The 16768-nt window shown below is 38.8% G+C and overlaps 1 protein-coding gene across 2 annotated transcripts; it reads left to right on the plus strand.

The window, feature by feature from the left end:
- Nucleotides 1-449: 449 nt before the first annotated feature.
- On the plus strand, nt 450-16465 carry RNMT (RNA guanine-7 methyltransferase). 2 transcript variants are annotated; one of them, XM_084208015.1, is made up of 11 exons: nt 450-469; nt 1776-2036; nt 4223-4355; nt 5812-5934; nt 6955-7070; nt 8021-8202; nt 8800-8964; nt 10093-10210; nt 11894-11995; nt 13425-13458; nt 14713-16465. In XM_084208015.1, exons 2-11 carry the CDS (start codon nt 1806-1808, stop codon nt 14748-14750), a joined length of 1242 nt encoding a protein of 413 aa, XP_084064141.1. In that variant the 5' UTR covers nt 450-469; nt 1776-1805; the 3' UTR covers nt 14751-16465. The 2 variants fall into 2 exon arrangements, with proteins under 2 accessions (XP_084064141.1, XP_084064142.1); XM_084208016.1 differs by lacking the exon at nt 450-469 and adding an exon at nt 707-839.
- Nucleotides 16466-16768: the final 303 nt, after the last annotated feature.

Here is a 16768-nt window from a genome sequence, read left to right on the forward strand (position 1 = left end):
CCGGCTGGGACCCCGCCACCTTTCACAGAACCAAGTTCGGAAGTGACCTTTAAGACCACCCTGTGCAATCGTCAATCCGGCACTGCCACTGCGACCCCCTAACCCAAATCATCCGGCGCCAGCTTCAGACGTCTCTAACACCTCCATGGGCAACCTATTCCAACGTCTGAGCATCCTAACGGTGAAAAAGTTGTTCTAGTATGTAATCGGAATCTCCCCTCTCTCAGAGCAGGCCCGTTGGAAGAAATTGGCCCCAGCTCACTACACCGTCCTGTCAGGCAGTTGTAGAGAGCGATAAGGTCCCCCGAGACCTCCGCTTCCCCAGACTAAACAGCCCCGGCCACTCCTCACAAGGCTCCGCGCGCCGCCGGCTGTTCCCGCTCCCTTTCCCCGCCGTCCCTCCTAGGACGTGACGCCGCCGTGGGAGTTCGTCACTTCCGCAAACAGGGATGGCGGAGCGCTGAGCCGGGTGAGTGCCGGGCCGGAGCCGTGCAGGGCCGCCCTCCCTGCCCGCGGACGGACCGGCGGCGGGGCCCCGGGCCCTCGGCCTCGCCGGACGGTGGGGCCGGGCGGGCCGCAGAGAAGCTACGGGCGCCGCCGCCCGGCTAACGGGAGCGGAGGCCCTGAGGCCTCCCAGCCGCGTCATGGGGGAAGGGAAGGAGGGAAGGAAGAAAGGAGGGGGCGGGAGCGTCCCGAGGCCGGCGGGGCCATTCCCGCATTACTCCAGGCATTTTGAGCTCTCCGGCTGAAGAGCTGCTGCTTCCGTTGGTTGCCATCGCTAGCTGTGAAAGTCGGATCGTTTCACAATTTGGGCTTTCAAAACATCTTGGAATAGCCGGGTGAGGATAACGAAGGGTCTGCTGCTGCTTCGCAAACCAAGCGCTGTGGTGCTGTGCAGTAGTGGAAGAATTATTTTTGTAAGTCGTACTTAAAGACCATTTGAGGCTCTGGTGCCTCTGTGTAGTGGCCCACTCAGTGGATGTGGTCTTGCCCTCATTAGGAGGTGAGCCTGGATACGGTGGATTTAAATGTGATTTTTGAATTTTTTTTTTTTTTTTTTGGTGATTTAGGCCACTGTTTCAGAACAGGAGGTGCCAAATTGCCCTCTCCCATGCCTTGTTAAACAGTAGGTGCGCTGCTTCCCAGTGCTGGTGTAAAGGAGGCTGGGATGTGCAGGAGAAATGAGCTTTGTAGCAGTTGTTTGCAGTCCTGCAGCCCCTGTTGATATTTGTGAGGTGGAGATGAGGAAATATGGGGGCAACTGAATATTCCACATATTAGTTAAGCTCAGAGCATAGTGGTTATTCTTGGCAAACTGGAAAATCCACAACTGGTAAGAAAATTTGCTCACAAAAACCCATCTTGATCTTTTATTTGAAGACATCCATTTCAAAGCATGTCAGTTTAAATAACAAATTTACTAATTTGAGAGAATCTCTCTGTGTTTCTAAACATAAACTGATTTGTAGGTTACCTTTTATGGGAAGGGAAAGAAAAAAACCAATAACATTTGGCAGTTGAGTCAATAACAATATGTAAGAATGACTCTAAAATGAAAAGTATCAATTCATCTTAATTTGAACTTATTTAATGAGTACTTTTTAGTTCCACATGTTTTATTAAGCTGTCTTTATTAAACAGCTGGTCAAATTTGAAGTCTATATGTTGCCTAGGGTAAAGTACCAACATTATGTTTGAAAGTCATGATTGTAACCACAAGTAAGTGAAATTTTCAGCACTGAAAATTCTTGGTGGTTTGTTTCTTTTCCTTCTAGATTTCCATTCTGATCAGTGGACCAGTCAAAATGGCTGAAGTAACCAAGACAGAAGAAGAGCAAGTAGAGAAGAGTTTGGAAGAAGTGGAGAAAACACCTCATGCTTTAGAGTCAGCTTCAGGTGTCGGGTGTGAAGGCAATAGTTCTGCTTCAGCTGCAGAGCAGTCTACTGAAAATGACAAAGAAGTTGATAGTGGTGATCAGGATAGCAGAGCAAAGAGGAAGAATTTAGATTCTGAGGATGAACCTTCTAAGAAAGTAGTAAGTATCATTTATTTTGAGCTGCTTTCAAATCCTTGTTTCAAAGCCATAGCTCAAGAAATGACTGAAGATATTCATGCTAGATGTGTGTGAGCCAGCACAAAACACCAGGCATGGAAATGTTTCCTAGGGAAGCAAGAGGTGCACAAGTGATGTTGGGCTTCACAGAGGAGAAAGAGGGCTGGCAATTAGAATGATATTCTCAGGACATAGTTAGTCTAATTCTAAGACTGTTCCATCCTCCATGTGGTAGCAATCTGGTAGTGTAGTGTAGGATTTACTGGCATTAGTCCAAGTTCAATATCTTGAACTCAGTTCTCGTGTATGCTGTTTATCTGTGTGTTACCTGTGCTTGGGAAGTCCTTCCATAAGGTAATTTTGTCCTTTTATTTCCTTGGTAAGCTACTGTATAGTTTGCAAAACTCAACAGACTGCATCCTCTGTGATATAATTTCAGTATGCTTTGTTGGCAAAGTGAAGCAGTGAAAGGCTTAGAGGTGCTTCTTTGTATTTTAAGACTACAAAAGCAGCAGAAAATGTATGTCCTTTTATATGTCCACTTCGGAGGGTGAAAAGGGTAATGTTTTACATGATGCTGTCCTTTATTATATATGAGCTTGTAGAAGCTTTAATATCCACTCTAGGTCATCCTTTTGGGATATTTAAATATCATTTGAAAATGCCTGACCTAATGTTTTGTTTATCTGCCCAGAATTTTCCCAGTATGGTAATATATGGCTTAGCAGTGTGGCAAAATAAAGGGTGTCCTTTGTTGTGGTAGAAACGTTATTAACCCTTTCATACTTTTAATAAGGGCGGATAGTTCTTGTTCATCTAAGCCTTACCTTGGGTTTGTGTAGCCTAAGGGTGGAGAGAGGTGACTGAACATAGCTGCCACCATCTAGATATTGTTGCTGATGGCTGTTTGCAGCTGAGATGTGTTAATGGTTTGTATGAGTATGTCCTCCACACTTGTCTGAGTCAGCTGTTCTAGCTTCTGTCACCTTCAGTGGCCATTCAGGGAGCCATCTGTGCTTACCCTGGAAAAGAATAGAAGTCATCAAAATACTTGTTAGTATCGGTCAGCTCAGTGTGGTAATAAACAGATGATGAGGTTATAAAGATTTCAGACAAGTAAGGCTGTGTTCATTCTGAATGATTCCAAAAGTATGTGAAACACTGAAGAATTCACATGTATCAGCCAAACCTTATTTTCCCTTGAGGAACTGCTGTTTGAATAGTAAGAGTCAGGGATATTGACTTCTGTAGTGAACTGTTAAGAATGCTTTTAATGGCTTCATTCTGGTTTGTACTGATATTTCAAATGCTTTTGTACCTCATAGAGTCCATGCTGGTTGTGTCTGTTCTGTTACTTTGGATTTTACTTATAATTTATTTTCACTTCATGTAAATAGTTGAAGATTATTTTCAAGGTGACGAAATGTTGGGAGCATAATATCTGGATGTAGACTGCTTCTCTGTGTAACAGGGGAGAGAAGTGTCTTATAGTACTTAAAGCTAAGGCCGGACAGAAATCTCTTGGAGTATTTTTAGTTAAAGCTGAATCAGAAACATTTCTGCAACTAACTCTTAAGCATTATATGGAATATGTTGTCAAATGATTCCTCTCCTTGTTTTATCATGTCTGTTTAAATCTCTGGTAGTGGGGTCATCCACTTGGACCTTAATGTGACATCAGCCAATTGGCCTTCTGGTTAAATTGGCAGTTTATACGCTTCTGTCAGATGAAAACGCTGAAATTCTGAAGCATGCTCTTTGAAGAGGCTCAAAGTTCCTTGAGAAGGAACATCCTCTTCTTCTGTCCCAGACTTAAGAAGAAGAATGAAATGTGCTCTTTGAGCATGGTTGAGAGTATTAGAGAACCGAAAGTTAAGTATTTCTGTGAAGGAAAGGTGCTAGGCAGTGTCTATCATCCAGAAATTGCTTAAATGAACTGAAAAGGGGATTAAGTTTGTGAGTGTTGCTGTGATAATTGAAGTACTGACATCAGTACCAAGACAGATATGGGAAATCTCTTTATAATGATGGTGTTCTTCATAGTATTGCTTGTTTGCCGTCTTAAATCCCTGAAGTGAACACATGTGTCTTTTGATTAAATGACTAAGTAATAAAAAGAATTCACTGTTTGAGTCTATTCCTTCTGTGCTGTGATTTCCTTTCTGCAGCGTGTGATTGGCCATGGGCAAGCGGTAGCTGCACATTATAATGAACTTCAAGAAGTTGGTTTGGAAAAACGTAGCCAGTCTCGCATATTCTACCTCCGAAACTTTAATAATTGGACAAAGAGTGTCCTCATTGGTAAGTTCCCTTAACTGATTGCTTAGATATTATTAAACTTTAAATAATTTTTGTATCAAAATGTAACTTTTTCTGTTTTCTGATGTTGAGTATGACAGTTTGTCTCATAATACATAGTAAGTTTTTCAGCTGCAGTAAAATGTCTATATTTAATTTGAACCTCTGTGATAGTGTTTTTTATTGTTGGAGTGCATATGCTTAAGTTTTAAAGGTCAACTGTATTAAAAAGTTCCTACTGGAAACTGTTCTTCTCCATGCCATTTTTAAAGAGAAAAGTACAGCTTTAAATTATAAAGAACTTGAGAGTTCTTAGATTCAAACAAGAACTCAATCTATCTCAAATCATTTCTTAGGCTTTTCCCCAAAGCAGTCTCTGTTCAGATCCTGGTTAAGCAGTTCTGAAGGAACCTTGAACACGTAAATTTTCTATATTGCCCATAGTCAGTGGCTGAAAAGATGGAAAGCTAAAGGATGTAGTTCTTTAAGAATCAGCAGGGTTTTATTTAAAGGCAAAGTCTGCTATTCCACAAATTAATTCCAAATTGAGGAAACAAAGCCATCAAATATCTGCCAACAAAGAAAAGAATCATCAGCACAGCACCACAGGTTCATGAAGAGGGATCTGTGCCAGAAGATGTTGGCACCATTTGTCTTAGCATGCTACTTTTTGTTGTGTTATATCAGAGCAGTTAGAAGCAATATTTAGATTTCTATAAAGCTGTTCCCCAAGCCTGTGTTGAAGCCTTTCTGTCATAAAGAATTTCAGCAGTGTGGCTTTATAGCAGTTGTATCAAAACATATTTCATGTCTCCTACTGTGAAGAAAAGTTGCTAGCATGCTGATATGTTTTACATAATATGCCAACATCAGTCAGAGCAGAGAGAATCTAGGCAGCCTCAAGGGGGAAGAAAAAATGTGACTGGTGTACGTAGGGTAGAAAGACAGCAAAGGACTAGCTACTGTTATTGCAAAGCCTGGGAGAGTGAGTGAAAAACATTATGCATTTTTGTGAGGTGACTGGGAGGAGATGTTGTGGCTGATGCATTTAATTGGCTTTTTCTTTCTGCAAAAGGCTTTCCCATACTTTCAAATAACATCTGCATTCATTATAATGCTAATGAAAGGGAACCCTGTTTCCCTCCCCGTGTCCAGGGTGGTTGTTTAGCCATGTGCAATTTTGCCTTAGCCAGGGAAACAGTTCAGAACTTCAGTCAAGTTACATGCAGAGTGCATTAAACACAGAAAATATTCATCTTCTCCATAGTTTTAAAAGTTTGTGGTTCCTTTCATCCTTCTAGAAAGAAAAGAGATTTAAGTTTGTGATATTAAGAAGATTTATAGGCAAAGTAAGGTCTGAGGTATTTTAAAATTCTCAACTCCTTTTGGTTCTTTAGGCTTTTAGGTGCAATACATGTGCAGAGATGTATTTATATGCTCCTGGTTTTTATTTTTCTAGGTGAATTTATAGACCGGGTACGACAAAAGAAGAGTGATATAACTGTTTTGGATCTAGGATGTGGGAAAGGTGGAGACTTACTGAAATGGAAAAAAGGCAGAATTAAAAAACTCGTCTGTACTGGTAAGGAGACACGATAACTTTCTAGGGAAAGTACATCAGGTTTTATGGGAAACCAAATGCATGTCCTGTATTTTCTTATTTCTTCTTTCCAGTCAATCAAAGAATGTAATGTATGCTTTTTGTGCAAAAAGTTGTGTTTTGTCTTTTAATCTGAAGATATGACTTGATTGCCAGCAGAAGTATAAGAATCATCAATATTTAGCTTTTATTTCAACTCCTAAATAAAAACTGGTATCACTAAAAAAACCACCATTGCCACAGGTTGCCTTAGGCAAAATGTGGCCCCGGGGAAAAGACTGCCTTTTTTTATTTTATGTCTTTTCTTCCACATCTAGTCTCTCGTAGTATTTTTAATTGTTCTGAAATACATACAGGAGAGTTGCATTTAAAAAATCAAATAATCACCCCAGTATTGTGAGAAAAAATGGTCTTGGTGTTACAATCAGCTAAAGAATTTCAGACTCAGAAATAGGGAAGAGCTGAAAGCTGATTAAAAAAATTTCTGGTTTGAATAATTGGCTTAAATGTTGGGAGAATGATACCATCTTCCCTTTTCTCAGAAAGTATCCCAAGGATAATCAGAGAAAGAATTATTTAACTCCAAATTTAATTCAGTACTAAAATTCCCTAAAACTCTTTCAGTGGGAATTATTTTGTGTACTTCACATTTTACAGTTCTTTCTTGCATTATTCAATGGGCAGCATTCAAATACATTTAATGAATTTACTTACAAAGTTCTTAGGTAAACTTACTGCATATTGTCAGAAACTCTATGACTGAGAAAGAAGCAGTCTTAAAATTTAGAAAAGTTCCCATAATGTGACATACCAAAAATGCATTTCAACATCTTTTACATTTTTAAAAGTATTAAGAATCCCAGGGAGCTGAGCTGTTTTAATAGAACATTTTTTTTATCCTGACATATTGTACCTTCTGTGTTCCAGTAATCATTCCAGCTTTCTTGTCTGGAGCTGTGCACACGCTTTTAAAACTTTCATTTATTATATTTCTGTATATAGACATTGCTGACATTTCTGTGCAACAGTGCAAGCACCGCTATGAAGAAATGAAATCCCGATGTCGGTATAATGAACATATTTTTGATGCAGAATTCATACAAGCAGATAGTACCAAGGTACAGTTCCTGTGCTTTGTAATATTTTGGAGATTTAATGTTCTCTATGGTAGTGTTGTAACAATTTGCGTATATACATTTTTAAGGTTGGATTATTGTACTGCCAGGAGAATCAGCCACAGGCATTACTGGAAGGTTGCTTAAGATGTACTTTGGTGCATTTTGCAGCTGTTGTACAGTGTAGCATTCCTGAGGCCTGAATGTCTTTTTCAGATGGTAAATCTGGTGATTTCACTATCTTTTACTCAACAAGAGGAACAGAATTTAGCTTTGGAGTTATGTGAGACAGCATGGGATGTTGGAAACTATTTTGGTGAATGCTGGAATATATAAAAGACCTCTTCTGATTTAACTGATTTAACACTTCAAATTTTTTCTTTCTAGTGGCATTTTGGTTACTATAATAGGTACCTTTAAAGCTACCTCTACTTGTGTGGTAGAGCAGGTTTCTTAGACTGTCTGGAGGTAGTGGCGAATGCATGGCTGAGGCTTAGGAGACAGTCTTGTTAGCAGAACTGCTTTTGCTTGCTAGAAGTGCAGGCTGACAGTGCCCTGCTGATAGAGGCTGAGACAGAACCTACCTGGTTCCAGCGTATCTGTGGTAAAGCTGAACCTGTTCTTAGCCTTGCATGAAGGGTTTGCTTGAATTCTTGGTTGCCTTTCCTTCTTCTGAGAAATAGTCTGTTGAAGGTTCATGTAATCTCTCTTGACTTGGGGGAGAGGAAAGAGAGACTTGGCCAGGAAAGAAAGGGATATTTTCATGTTGCTATTACAGCTCAGTCTTAGATGCATATGTATTTTCTGTTGCATGCTTTGTTCTGTCTGTCCTTGTACACAAAAGTTAATTTCCCTGACTTTGGGTCTCTATCATGAATGTAGTATATTTTTTAGAAGATGTAAGTGAATCATGCTTGTTTCTGTAGTTTTTTTTTCTTTTTTATCTGTTGCAGGATCTCTTGTCTTCCAAGTACAATGATCCAGATATGCGCTTTGACATTTGCAGTTGTCAATTTGTTTACCACTATTCATTTGAGACGTATGAGCAGGCTGACATGATGCTTAAAAATGCTTGTGGGAACCTCTCTCCTGGAGGTTATTTCATTGGCACAACTCCAAACAGCTTTGAGCTTGTGTAAGTACTCTTATGTCCTGTTAGCCTTCCAAAACTCTGTGAAGCATTGTTAAGTGATAGATGTTCTTACAGTGCTCCAATATGTTTGTGCAAACAAAAGCAATTTTTTGCAACAATTTTGGATTCTAATAAAAAAGAATCTCACTCATTAACTTGACTCAAACAGGTAAAGTAATACTTACCCTTGTCTCATGTCCTCATGGCTCTTCTGTTAGGAAGTACTTCTTCTGTTAGGTCTTCATTGTCTTCATCTGTCATGACTTTAATAGTGTCAAAATTTCCACAGCCTGGGGAAAAACTCTCAAGGTTTTGTGGTTGTTTTTAGAAGCCTGTCTTGTCCATGTAGATTATCTGTGTGTCTGGGCTAAAGGTTCGTCTTCTGGGTCCATTTTGTCCTTAGTATGTTGTATGGGCATGAAAACCTATTAAAACCCAGTGTGCTGCTTCATTTCATTGTTTCATTGCCTTATAAGTGGGAAACTAGAGAGATCACTGAGTATTCCTGAGAGAAATACTTTCAGGCTTCTTATGTGTAGTTTTATAGTTTTCTCTGTTCAATACTGGTCAATAAATGTTTGTTAATATCTCATTCTATAGAAAGAGACTTGAAGCTTCAGAAACAAATTCATTTGGGAATGATGTGTACAATGTAAAATTTGAAAAGAAAGGAGACTATCCCTTATTTGGCTGCAAGTATGATTTTCACTTGGAAGAAGTGGTTGATGTCCCTGAGTTTTTGGTTTACTTCCCCTTATTGGAAGAGTAAGTAAAGTTTTAAATTTATTATACAGTAATAGCTGTGGAACATAGTAAACATTTGTTTAGTTTTTATGTCATTGCATAATGCTTGCAGAAAATTATATTTTGGCTTTCTTACTATTCTTTTCAGTACTTACTTTTTTGTTGTTGCTTCAAATACAGAGGTTTCTTCCATTTCCATCCACAGCTGTAATCTGTCCATTGAACTCTGTTGAAGGTGCTCTGGTCAGAAGCTGTGAGGACTTAAACTGTGTCTCACGAGGGACCAGCTGATCTGATATATTGGATCTGTCAGCAAACCTTTAGAACTGTCAGCTTTTTCTTCTTTAATTGTAACTTTTTGAGGTGTTTCTTTCTACCCCTTTTTTAGTCTTTCAGTAAGCTTTCTTGTGCATCTTCTTCATCATGGTGCCTCTTTGTCTTTTCCACCTTTCCTTAGATGTTCATAGGATTTTTGCTATGAGGAAATTTTTTCTTCCTCTAAATGATCTTTATCTCTAAGCACATATTTTGCTGTTACCTCTGTGTGACCTCAGATTTGGTTTTCCCAGCTGTATCCTGAGGTACAGACAGATCTTTCCATACTGGGTTTTTTCCTGCTGTTCAAGCTCAGTATGGTTAAACAGTATTGAACTTTCCCTTCAAGCCTGTTCAAGAGCTTCATTTCTAGTTGTCTCTTAGAAATAACAGCATCTGTCACTGACAGCTGTAACTTCAGTGTTGCATGTCCACTGTGTCTACATAAAATTGAGATGTAAGCCACTGAATACAGTAGAAAGAAGTTCTCTAAATATATTCATAATATCTGACATGATAGATACTGCAGGGAAAAGTGTAGTCTTTATGGAAGTCCACATGGAACTTCTGTGTTTCAGGAGAAGAGACATTTTCTATTAAAATGTTTGTAAATTACTTCTGTGTGGATTTTTGTTGTCCTGTTTAAAAAAACAAAACTGCAATTTGGGTGGAACTGCAGCTTTTTTCATCTAAATGTCTTTACAGAAAAAAAGTTGTAAACAAGTGTTATTCTAGTGAATACCATAAGATGTCACTATGGCTTAAAATTGTTCCTTTGGAAATAAAGCTGCAATAATTTTGTGGCTTCCCTAATTAAGCTTGTTATTTTGACAGAATGGCAAAGAAGCATGGTATGAAATTAGTCTACAAAATGACGTTTCGGGAATTCTATGAAGAAAAAGTCAAGAACGAGGAGCATAAAATGCTGTTAAGGAGAATGCAAGCCTTGGAGGTAAATTTGGAGTTGGCTTGTTTGATTTTAATAGCATTTTACATCTTGTTAATTTTTGCACAATAATTGAAATTCCCTTTGTGAACATTTTACAATTAATTAAGGGCCATCAATAGAAAGTATTTAGCTCCTGGGGCTGAAAGTGTGACTCTGGTTGTTGATCTTGACTGGCTGCCAGACATCCACTGACCTGCACTCTTGTTCCCTCTTCCCAACAGGATGGGGGGAGAAAATAGAAAGAAAAACTTGTGGGTCAAGATAAATTCAAGGAGATTGCTTAGCAATTACTGTCACAGACAAAACAGACTGAACTTGGAGAAGGTTAATTTAATTAATTGAAAAAAAAAAAGTAGAAAGGTGAGAAACATGAAAACCTAAAACCACCTTTGTCCCATCCACTGCTTGTTCCCAGGCTCAGCTTCTTTTGTTCACTCCTGACCTTTCTGCCTCCTCTCCCTTCCTCTGCATGGGAAGGGGGATTGTGGTCTGTTTATAACACTGTTTCTGCCTCTCCTTCTCCCTGTCACTCTTCTCTTGGTCCAGCACAGGTCCCACCCAATAGGTGATTCAAGTTTTGAAGATAATATTTCAATATTGAGGCAAGATTCTGTTCTTGTGAAGTAGGAAACAGAAGCCCAAGAGTCATGCCAAGTGTCAGATAGTGGTGACTGTAATCCATTGCTTTCTCAGCAGAGAGACTGAAAGCTGGATCTTTGTGCAAGGAATATTGGCTGAAAAGACAGAAAGGAATCTTTGTAGGAATAAAAGGACAGTCTGTGTTCATAGAAGAAAATGGTACCTAATTGTAACTGAGCATATGTTTTTGCCCAATGTTTTTGCATTTTTTGTTTATCCTCCAACTCTTACCCTGGATAACTTTAACAGCTTCAGAGAAGCTTTTCTGGGCCACCTCTGAGGCTTTGGTTTTACTTGCAGTTATCTGTGCTTCCCTCCTCCCTCAAACAGTAGAATTCTTTGCAGAAAAGTCTCAGATCAATTAATTGGTGACTTACTCAGCTGAGTCAGACTACAACTTGACTGTACTTGTTGACTCTATACGTGATGACTCTATACGTAAGGGCTCATGCTGGCAGTAGCACAGAGACACAGCCTTTGACTCACCATCTTCCTTCTCAGAAAAGAGAGAGTTGTCTTAAGGTAGTGGCCACTTACAACTGAGGACTGCATTTTTACAATCAGATTTATTTACACAGGCCACTAGTAACTGGGATCCTTAATAAGTACATCTTAGTTTTGAAGAACCTGTTGTATACTTCTGTTACAGCTTGCGTGTTATTGAAGTATTTGAATTGTTCTGCTTGAAATTATAGTTGCCCATTTCTTAGTACTTCTGCTGAAGAGTTGCTGGTATAGTTGCTCTTCTAAAAGAAGGTATATCTGGGTAATGCTCATAATGAGCTGTACATGAAGGAGAGTGTTTATAGTTATCCTGTTTCTCCTCCTTTAGAGACATAAGGATAAAAATTAATAATTCTTGGGTGTCAGATTTTCTGGTAAATAGGGGATATAAGACCTCTTCCTGAGGATGCTATAAAGGAGAGACGTAAATTTAAAATATTTCTAAGACTTAATGACTTCTGTCCTGGACTGTGTTGTGTCAAACCCTTTACTTGATGTGATTAATGTATCTCACTGCTCAATGTTTTATTCTATGTTCTCCAGCCATATTCTACACATGGTGATTCCAGGCTTGTGTCTGATAAACCTGATGATTATGAGCATGCAAAAGAGTTTATCAAAGATGGCAAGGCAAAGTTGCCATTGGTAAGTACCTTCATACTTCACTAGAGATAATGGTGTCTTAAAATTGAGGTCCTGATCTTTTAAACTGTGGTGCCTTCTTCATTTCAACTGCAGTGAAGTTGGTATGAGTGTCTCTTTGCATGTGAAAAATTGTAGAGCTGAAGGGCTGAGGTGTTCATGTAACCTACATCCCATACTCAAAGAATCAAATTCACCTTATTTGGTAGCTGTTAAGACATTTGTAATAATGCAGAAGGGAAAGGATATTTTTTCCATCTTACTTGACAGCTCTTCTTTCTAACTATTCTTAATTTGAGGAATCTTCTTATATGTCTGGATCTTCACAACACTGATTTAAAGTATTAATTCCAATCATCTGATGGGAGACTTCAAAGCTCTCTTCCTAATACTGTATATATTTGAAATCATTCTTTCCCTTTTCATCAATACAGCATGAGGGTAGTCAGCCTAAAGTTTTTCCACTTGGTTTTGTTTTTTGGGTTTTTTAAAAAAATAATTGATTCATCTACTGTTCACATTCTGAGTTCTTGAAAGATGTAGTCCTTTTACTGCCTGTATAAAAATCCTGCATCAAGAGAGAAAAGAAACCTGCTCTTCACATTTGAAATTTGAAAATTTTTTAAAAGAAAAATGCTTGTTTCAAGAAATAGGCTTAAGAACATGAGAACAGCCAAGTCAGACCAAAAACGTCTGTTGCCAAGTGCTGCTTTAAAAGGTGAAGGTTTGGTCAGTGGGTAGCAGCATATGGACTAAATTAAGGCCCCAGGGAGGACTCTATGGATGGGGATAGAGTGGGCAGAGCAGAAAATCAGCTTCTTGTTGTTGCCTTAGGTTTCTTAAGTGGTGGGGTAAATGGCAGCAGCTTTTTACCTGCGAACTTGCCCTGCTTTCAGCTTTCACCTGATCAGCTGAGCTGGGAATTTCCTAGGCTGGAAGGCAGGCTGTTTTTCCAGAATGTGTGAGTGAGGGTGAGTCTCTTGCAAATAGAGACTGTGGGGTGTTGTTGGGTTGAGACAGGCAGTGTTCCTGAGGAAGGTGGCAGCACCATGGTGTAAGGCCTTTTCCTGACTTCAACATAAATACTGGGCATCTCAGTCTGAACAGCACCTGGAGCCAGGTCAGGTCACCTTGGTGGGTGGTGATGGACACAGGCATCCTCTGCACTGCAGAGGCATCCAGACAACAGACTGTTTGCCCATTCTCCTGTACCTGTTTAATTTAGGTGTGTTCCATTATCTGGACCTTCCAGTTCCTGACCATCGTAGTTAGTGGAGTTGTAAATATCTGTGGTCCACAATAATGCTTTCCTTGCCCCTAAATAGCCAGTCAGTGTGGGTACTTAGACACTGGTCAGTGAAAACTGGAGCTAAATTAGTGTTTTATTGTTTCCTTGTTTTTGTTGAAACTAGGTTTTTTTGTCCCCTTCTAGGGAACCTTGAGTAAATCTGAATGGGAAGCAACAAGTAAGTAATGATTTTGAAAATGCTATTGACTGAACGACTGCTTTGAAAAGTGTGTAAAATAACCTGTTAGTCATGGAAGAAAATCCAAATTTTAAATATAATAAGATGATGTTATTTTTGTGATTCAAAATGTCTGTGTATGGATTATGTAGTGTGCACATCTCAAGAAATTGTTAGGGAAATCCATAAGTGCAGCCAACCAGGATTTGTGTTTTTGCAGGCCATTATACTGGTTGTGTTCGTAGTTTAAAACCAAAAAATGCTGTTTACTTCACAGTTGAGAAAAATCTTCACTCTGCTTTATTAAATTATTATCTAATTTTTGAATCTATGAATTATAAGGTAGACATAAATTTCCAGCAATCTAGAAGTATTATCTCAATTAGCTATTTCAGGGGGGCTTTTTATACAATTTTATACTTTTTCACACCTAAAAAATGATTTATACCTTTAAAAGTCCAATGATTACTATGTTTCCTAAGTAGTCTATTTTTCCAGAAACATGTGGAGTATTGAGCTTCTGATGAGAATATAAGCATAGCTTGTTCCTTGCATGGAACTTTGCATTGTTGCTGAGGAATGTCTGATAAGCTTGTCTTGAAAGATTTGCAAGTAGCTATGGCACCTCATTCATCAAAATAAAAGTTGAAATCAAGTGGAAATCTATAAATGTGGTCTCAAGTAACTGGCTTAACATATCTGTCTGGTATGGGGCACAGGAACTTTTGGCATACCTGGCATTGAATATATGCCAACTAAGTTTACCAAGGATGCTGGTGTGGATTATACAAATATCCATTAATAGAATCATACTGTTCTGGACTTGAAAAAATGCTATCATTCCATCTTAGTCCATCAAAATTGATAATATGTATAATGAGTTCATTCACTCTTCAATTAAAAATGAAGTTAATAATCTCAACCCTGGTTGTCCATTACTGCAAGTATGAAGGAGTCTTTAAACTTAACTTGCATGACTTTAAACTTAACATGCACGACTTGCATACTAGTGAATGTTCATTATATGTAGAATGGCACAGTAATTTGTGAATTTGGTTCACATTTCTGAAAGCATGTAAAACTATGCTGGAGTGGAATGCTATAGTTACTCACTGGAAAATCATAAGATCTTTTGTAATTTCAATAATCTGCTAACAGGTTGTTTGGGCATAATATCAACCTGCTTACATTTTGAAAACTTAATTGAGTCACCAAAGAAGCTGAAATTTTAAATACTCCCATTTTCTTTTTTAGGTATTTACTTGGTATTTGCATTTGAGAAGCAACCATGAAACTTCACATACTGGATGCAGGAAGAAGGGATCATATCCATGTGCAAGTTGGAATGATCAGAAATCCATTGTGGCAACTATTTTTTTATTTTTTATTTTTTAATTATCAGATGTGTGCAGGACACTACCAAAAACTAGAGCAAGCTCGTGATTCAGTTACATTGCCTGTCTGTGACAGATGGACTTGTGTGTGTATATATAAGAAAGATTCTGACCCAGTCTTTTTAAGCATTTGTAAGCAATCTGCATGCTCTCAAAACCTGTGTTTGAACTCACATAACTTTGTTAGAAACAAATGTTTTGTTGGTAGAAGTATGTTTGTGATTACGAGCCTGACCCTGCACCTTCTGAAGTTGATGGAAGAACGTTGACTTCGATAATGCAGAATGAGGGCCTAAATACTGTTCTACAGAGCTCAGTTAATTCATAATGAGATCTGTTCAGCATAGAGGGTATGTCTGCATTGCATGCAGAGCAAAAAATACCCGAGTCGGTTTGAGAACCTCTGTGCTGTGCTCAAGCCTGCATTGTAAATCTACCTTAATGGTATTCATGGTGTATTTTACATGGTAAAATCCCATGATGTTCTTGTTTTTCCTGCTTGCTGATATGTAGTGTCACTTCATAGTGCTTTTAAGATTAAATGAGTTTGTTCTGTACAAAACTGCTCTGAAAGTACTCAATTTCTAACGTTTTAAATCTTGACTGTTTTCCAAATATGGCTGTGCAGTAATCTGTAACAGCTGCTTAAGTTAGATTACTGAACATTTTTTATTGTATTAAAGACTCTCCTGACTTTTCAATAGTTTTAGTGTTTCTTGAAACTTACTAGACAGATCTTAGGATGCCTTTCTTACTTGTTTCATAAAATTCCAAATGGGCTTGGTAGTAGAATGAGCTGTTGGTGGTGATGGGGACCTCATTGCAGTCTTAAGGCATAAAAAACATGGTCATGTCATGGATCATGAACCAAAAGGAGAGCCTTGTATTATTTGAGGATTCCAGCAGTTCTCTCTGGAAGAGATGGCTGTGTATGTGCGTAACACTCTGCTACCTATGGGTAACAATCCCCAAATTGGAGACGTGTATTTTTTTTGGGAATGTAATCAAATGATACCAGTAGGCAGAACTGTGCCTAACTACCATCATAACTGCTTTTCAGTCTCTTAGAGCTGGCTTAGGGGTTTCTATACGGTGTTAGCTTAACTTTCCACATGCTTGTAGCCACCCATTACTTAAAAGGCCTGAACGCTTCATGTTTCCTCTCTCTGGTTTTGTGCTAACAGTAGCTGTTGGCTGCTGTTGGCCAATAGATTTAACTTAGAGATGAAATGATGATGGTACATGAGTGTTTTGAAAAGTTATAGCAAACCTAGAGGAGAACATTTCTGTTAAGACTTAAATGTTCAAATTATAAGAGTTTTTAGTTGTTTTGCTTTCCCCCTGTAATTAGGTTGTACTCTTTCCTCCATGACTCCTCTATTTTTTTGTTGTCTAGAAGAACACTTGTAACCTTCACTGAAGCAGTAGAATCTGTCAGCTCTGCTGCTGAAATTAAGACAATAGGATGTTCTTGTTTGCTAGTATTAGTACTCATGAAACTAGCTAAAAATGATGACACTTTAGAAGTGCTGAAATGTTTCTTTGAAATTTGTGTGCGTCAAAGCTAGTTTTGTTGGATTTCTTGTATCAAATTTCATTTGAAAATACATTGTTATGCTATTTTTGGAAGAAATAAGAATAATAAAAACAGAGGTAGTACAGTGAAGTGTCTTTCCTCTTTTAAGGGAATCTTAACGTAACAATCACATAATGGTTGAGTTCAGAAGGGACCTCTGGAGGTCATTTGATCCAACCCCTACCCCTGCCCATGCATGTTCACCCAGAGCTGAGTGCCAGGACCTTGTCCAGACAGCTTTTGGGCAGGTCCAGTGGTGGGGGCTCCACAACCTCATTGGGCAACCTGTTCCAGTCCTTGGTCACTCTCACAGTATAAGTTTCCTGGTGGGAAATTTCCT

Source organism: Fringilla coelebs, assembly GCF_963513975.1.
Source record: "Fringilla coelebs genome assembly, chromosome: 1".
Lineage (NCBI taxonomy): Eukaryota > Metazoa > Chordata > Aves > Passeriformes > Fringillidae > Fringilla > Fringilla coelebs.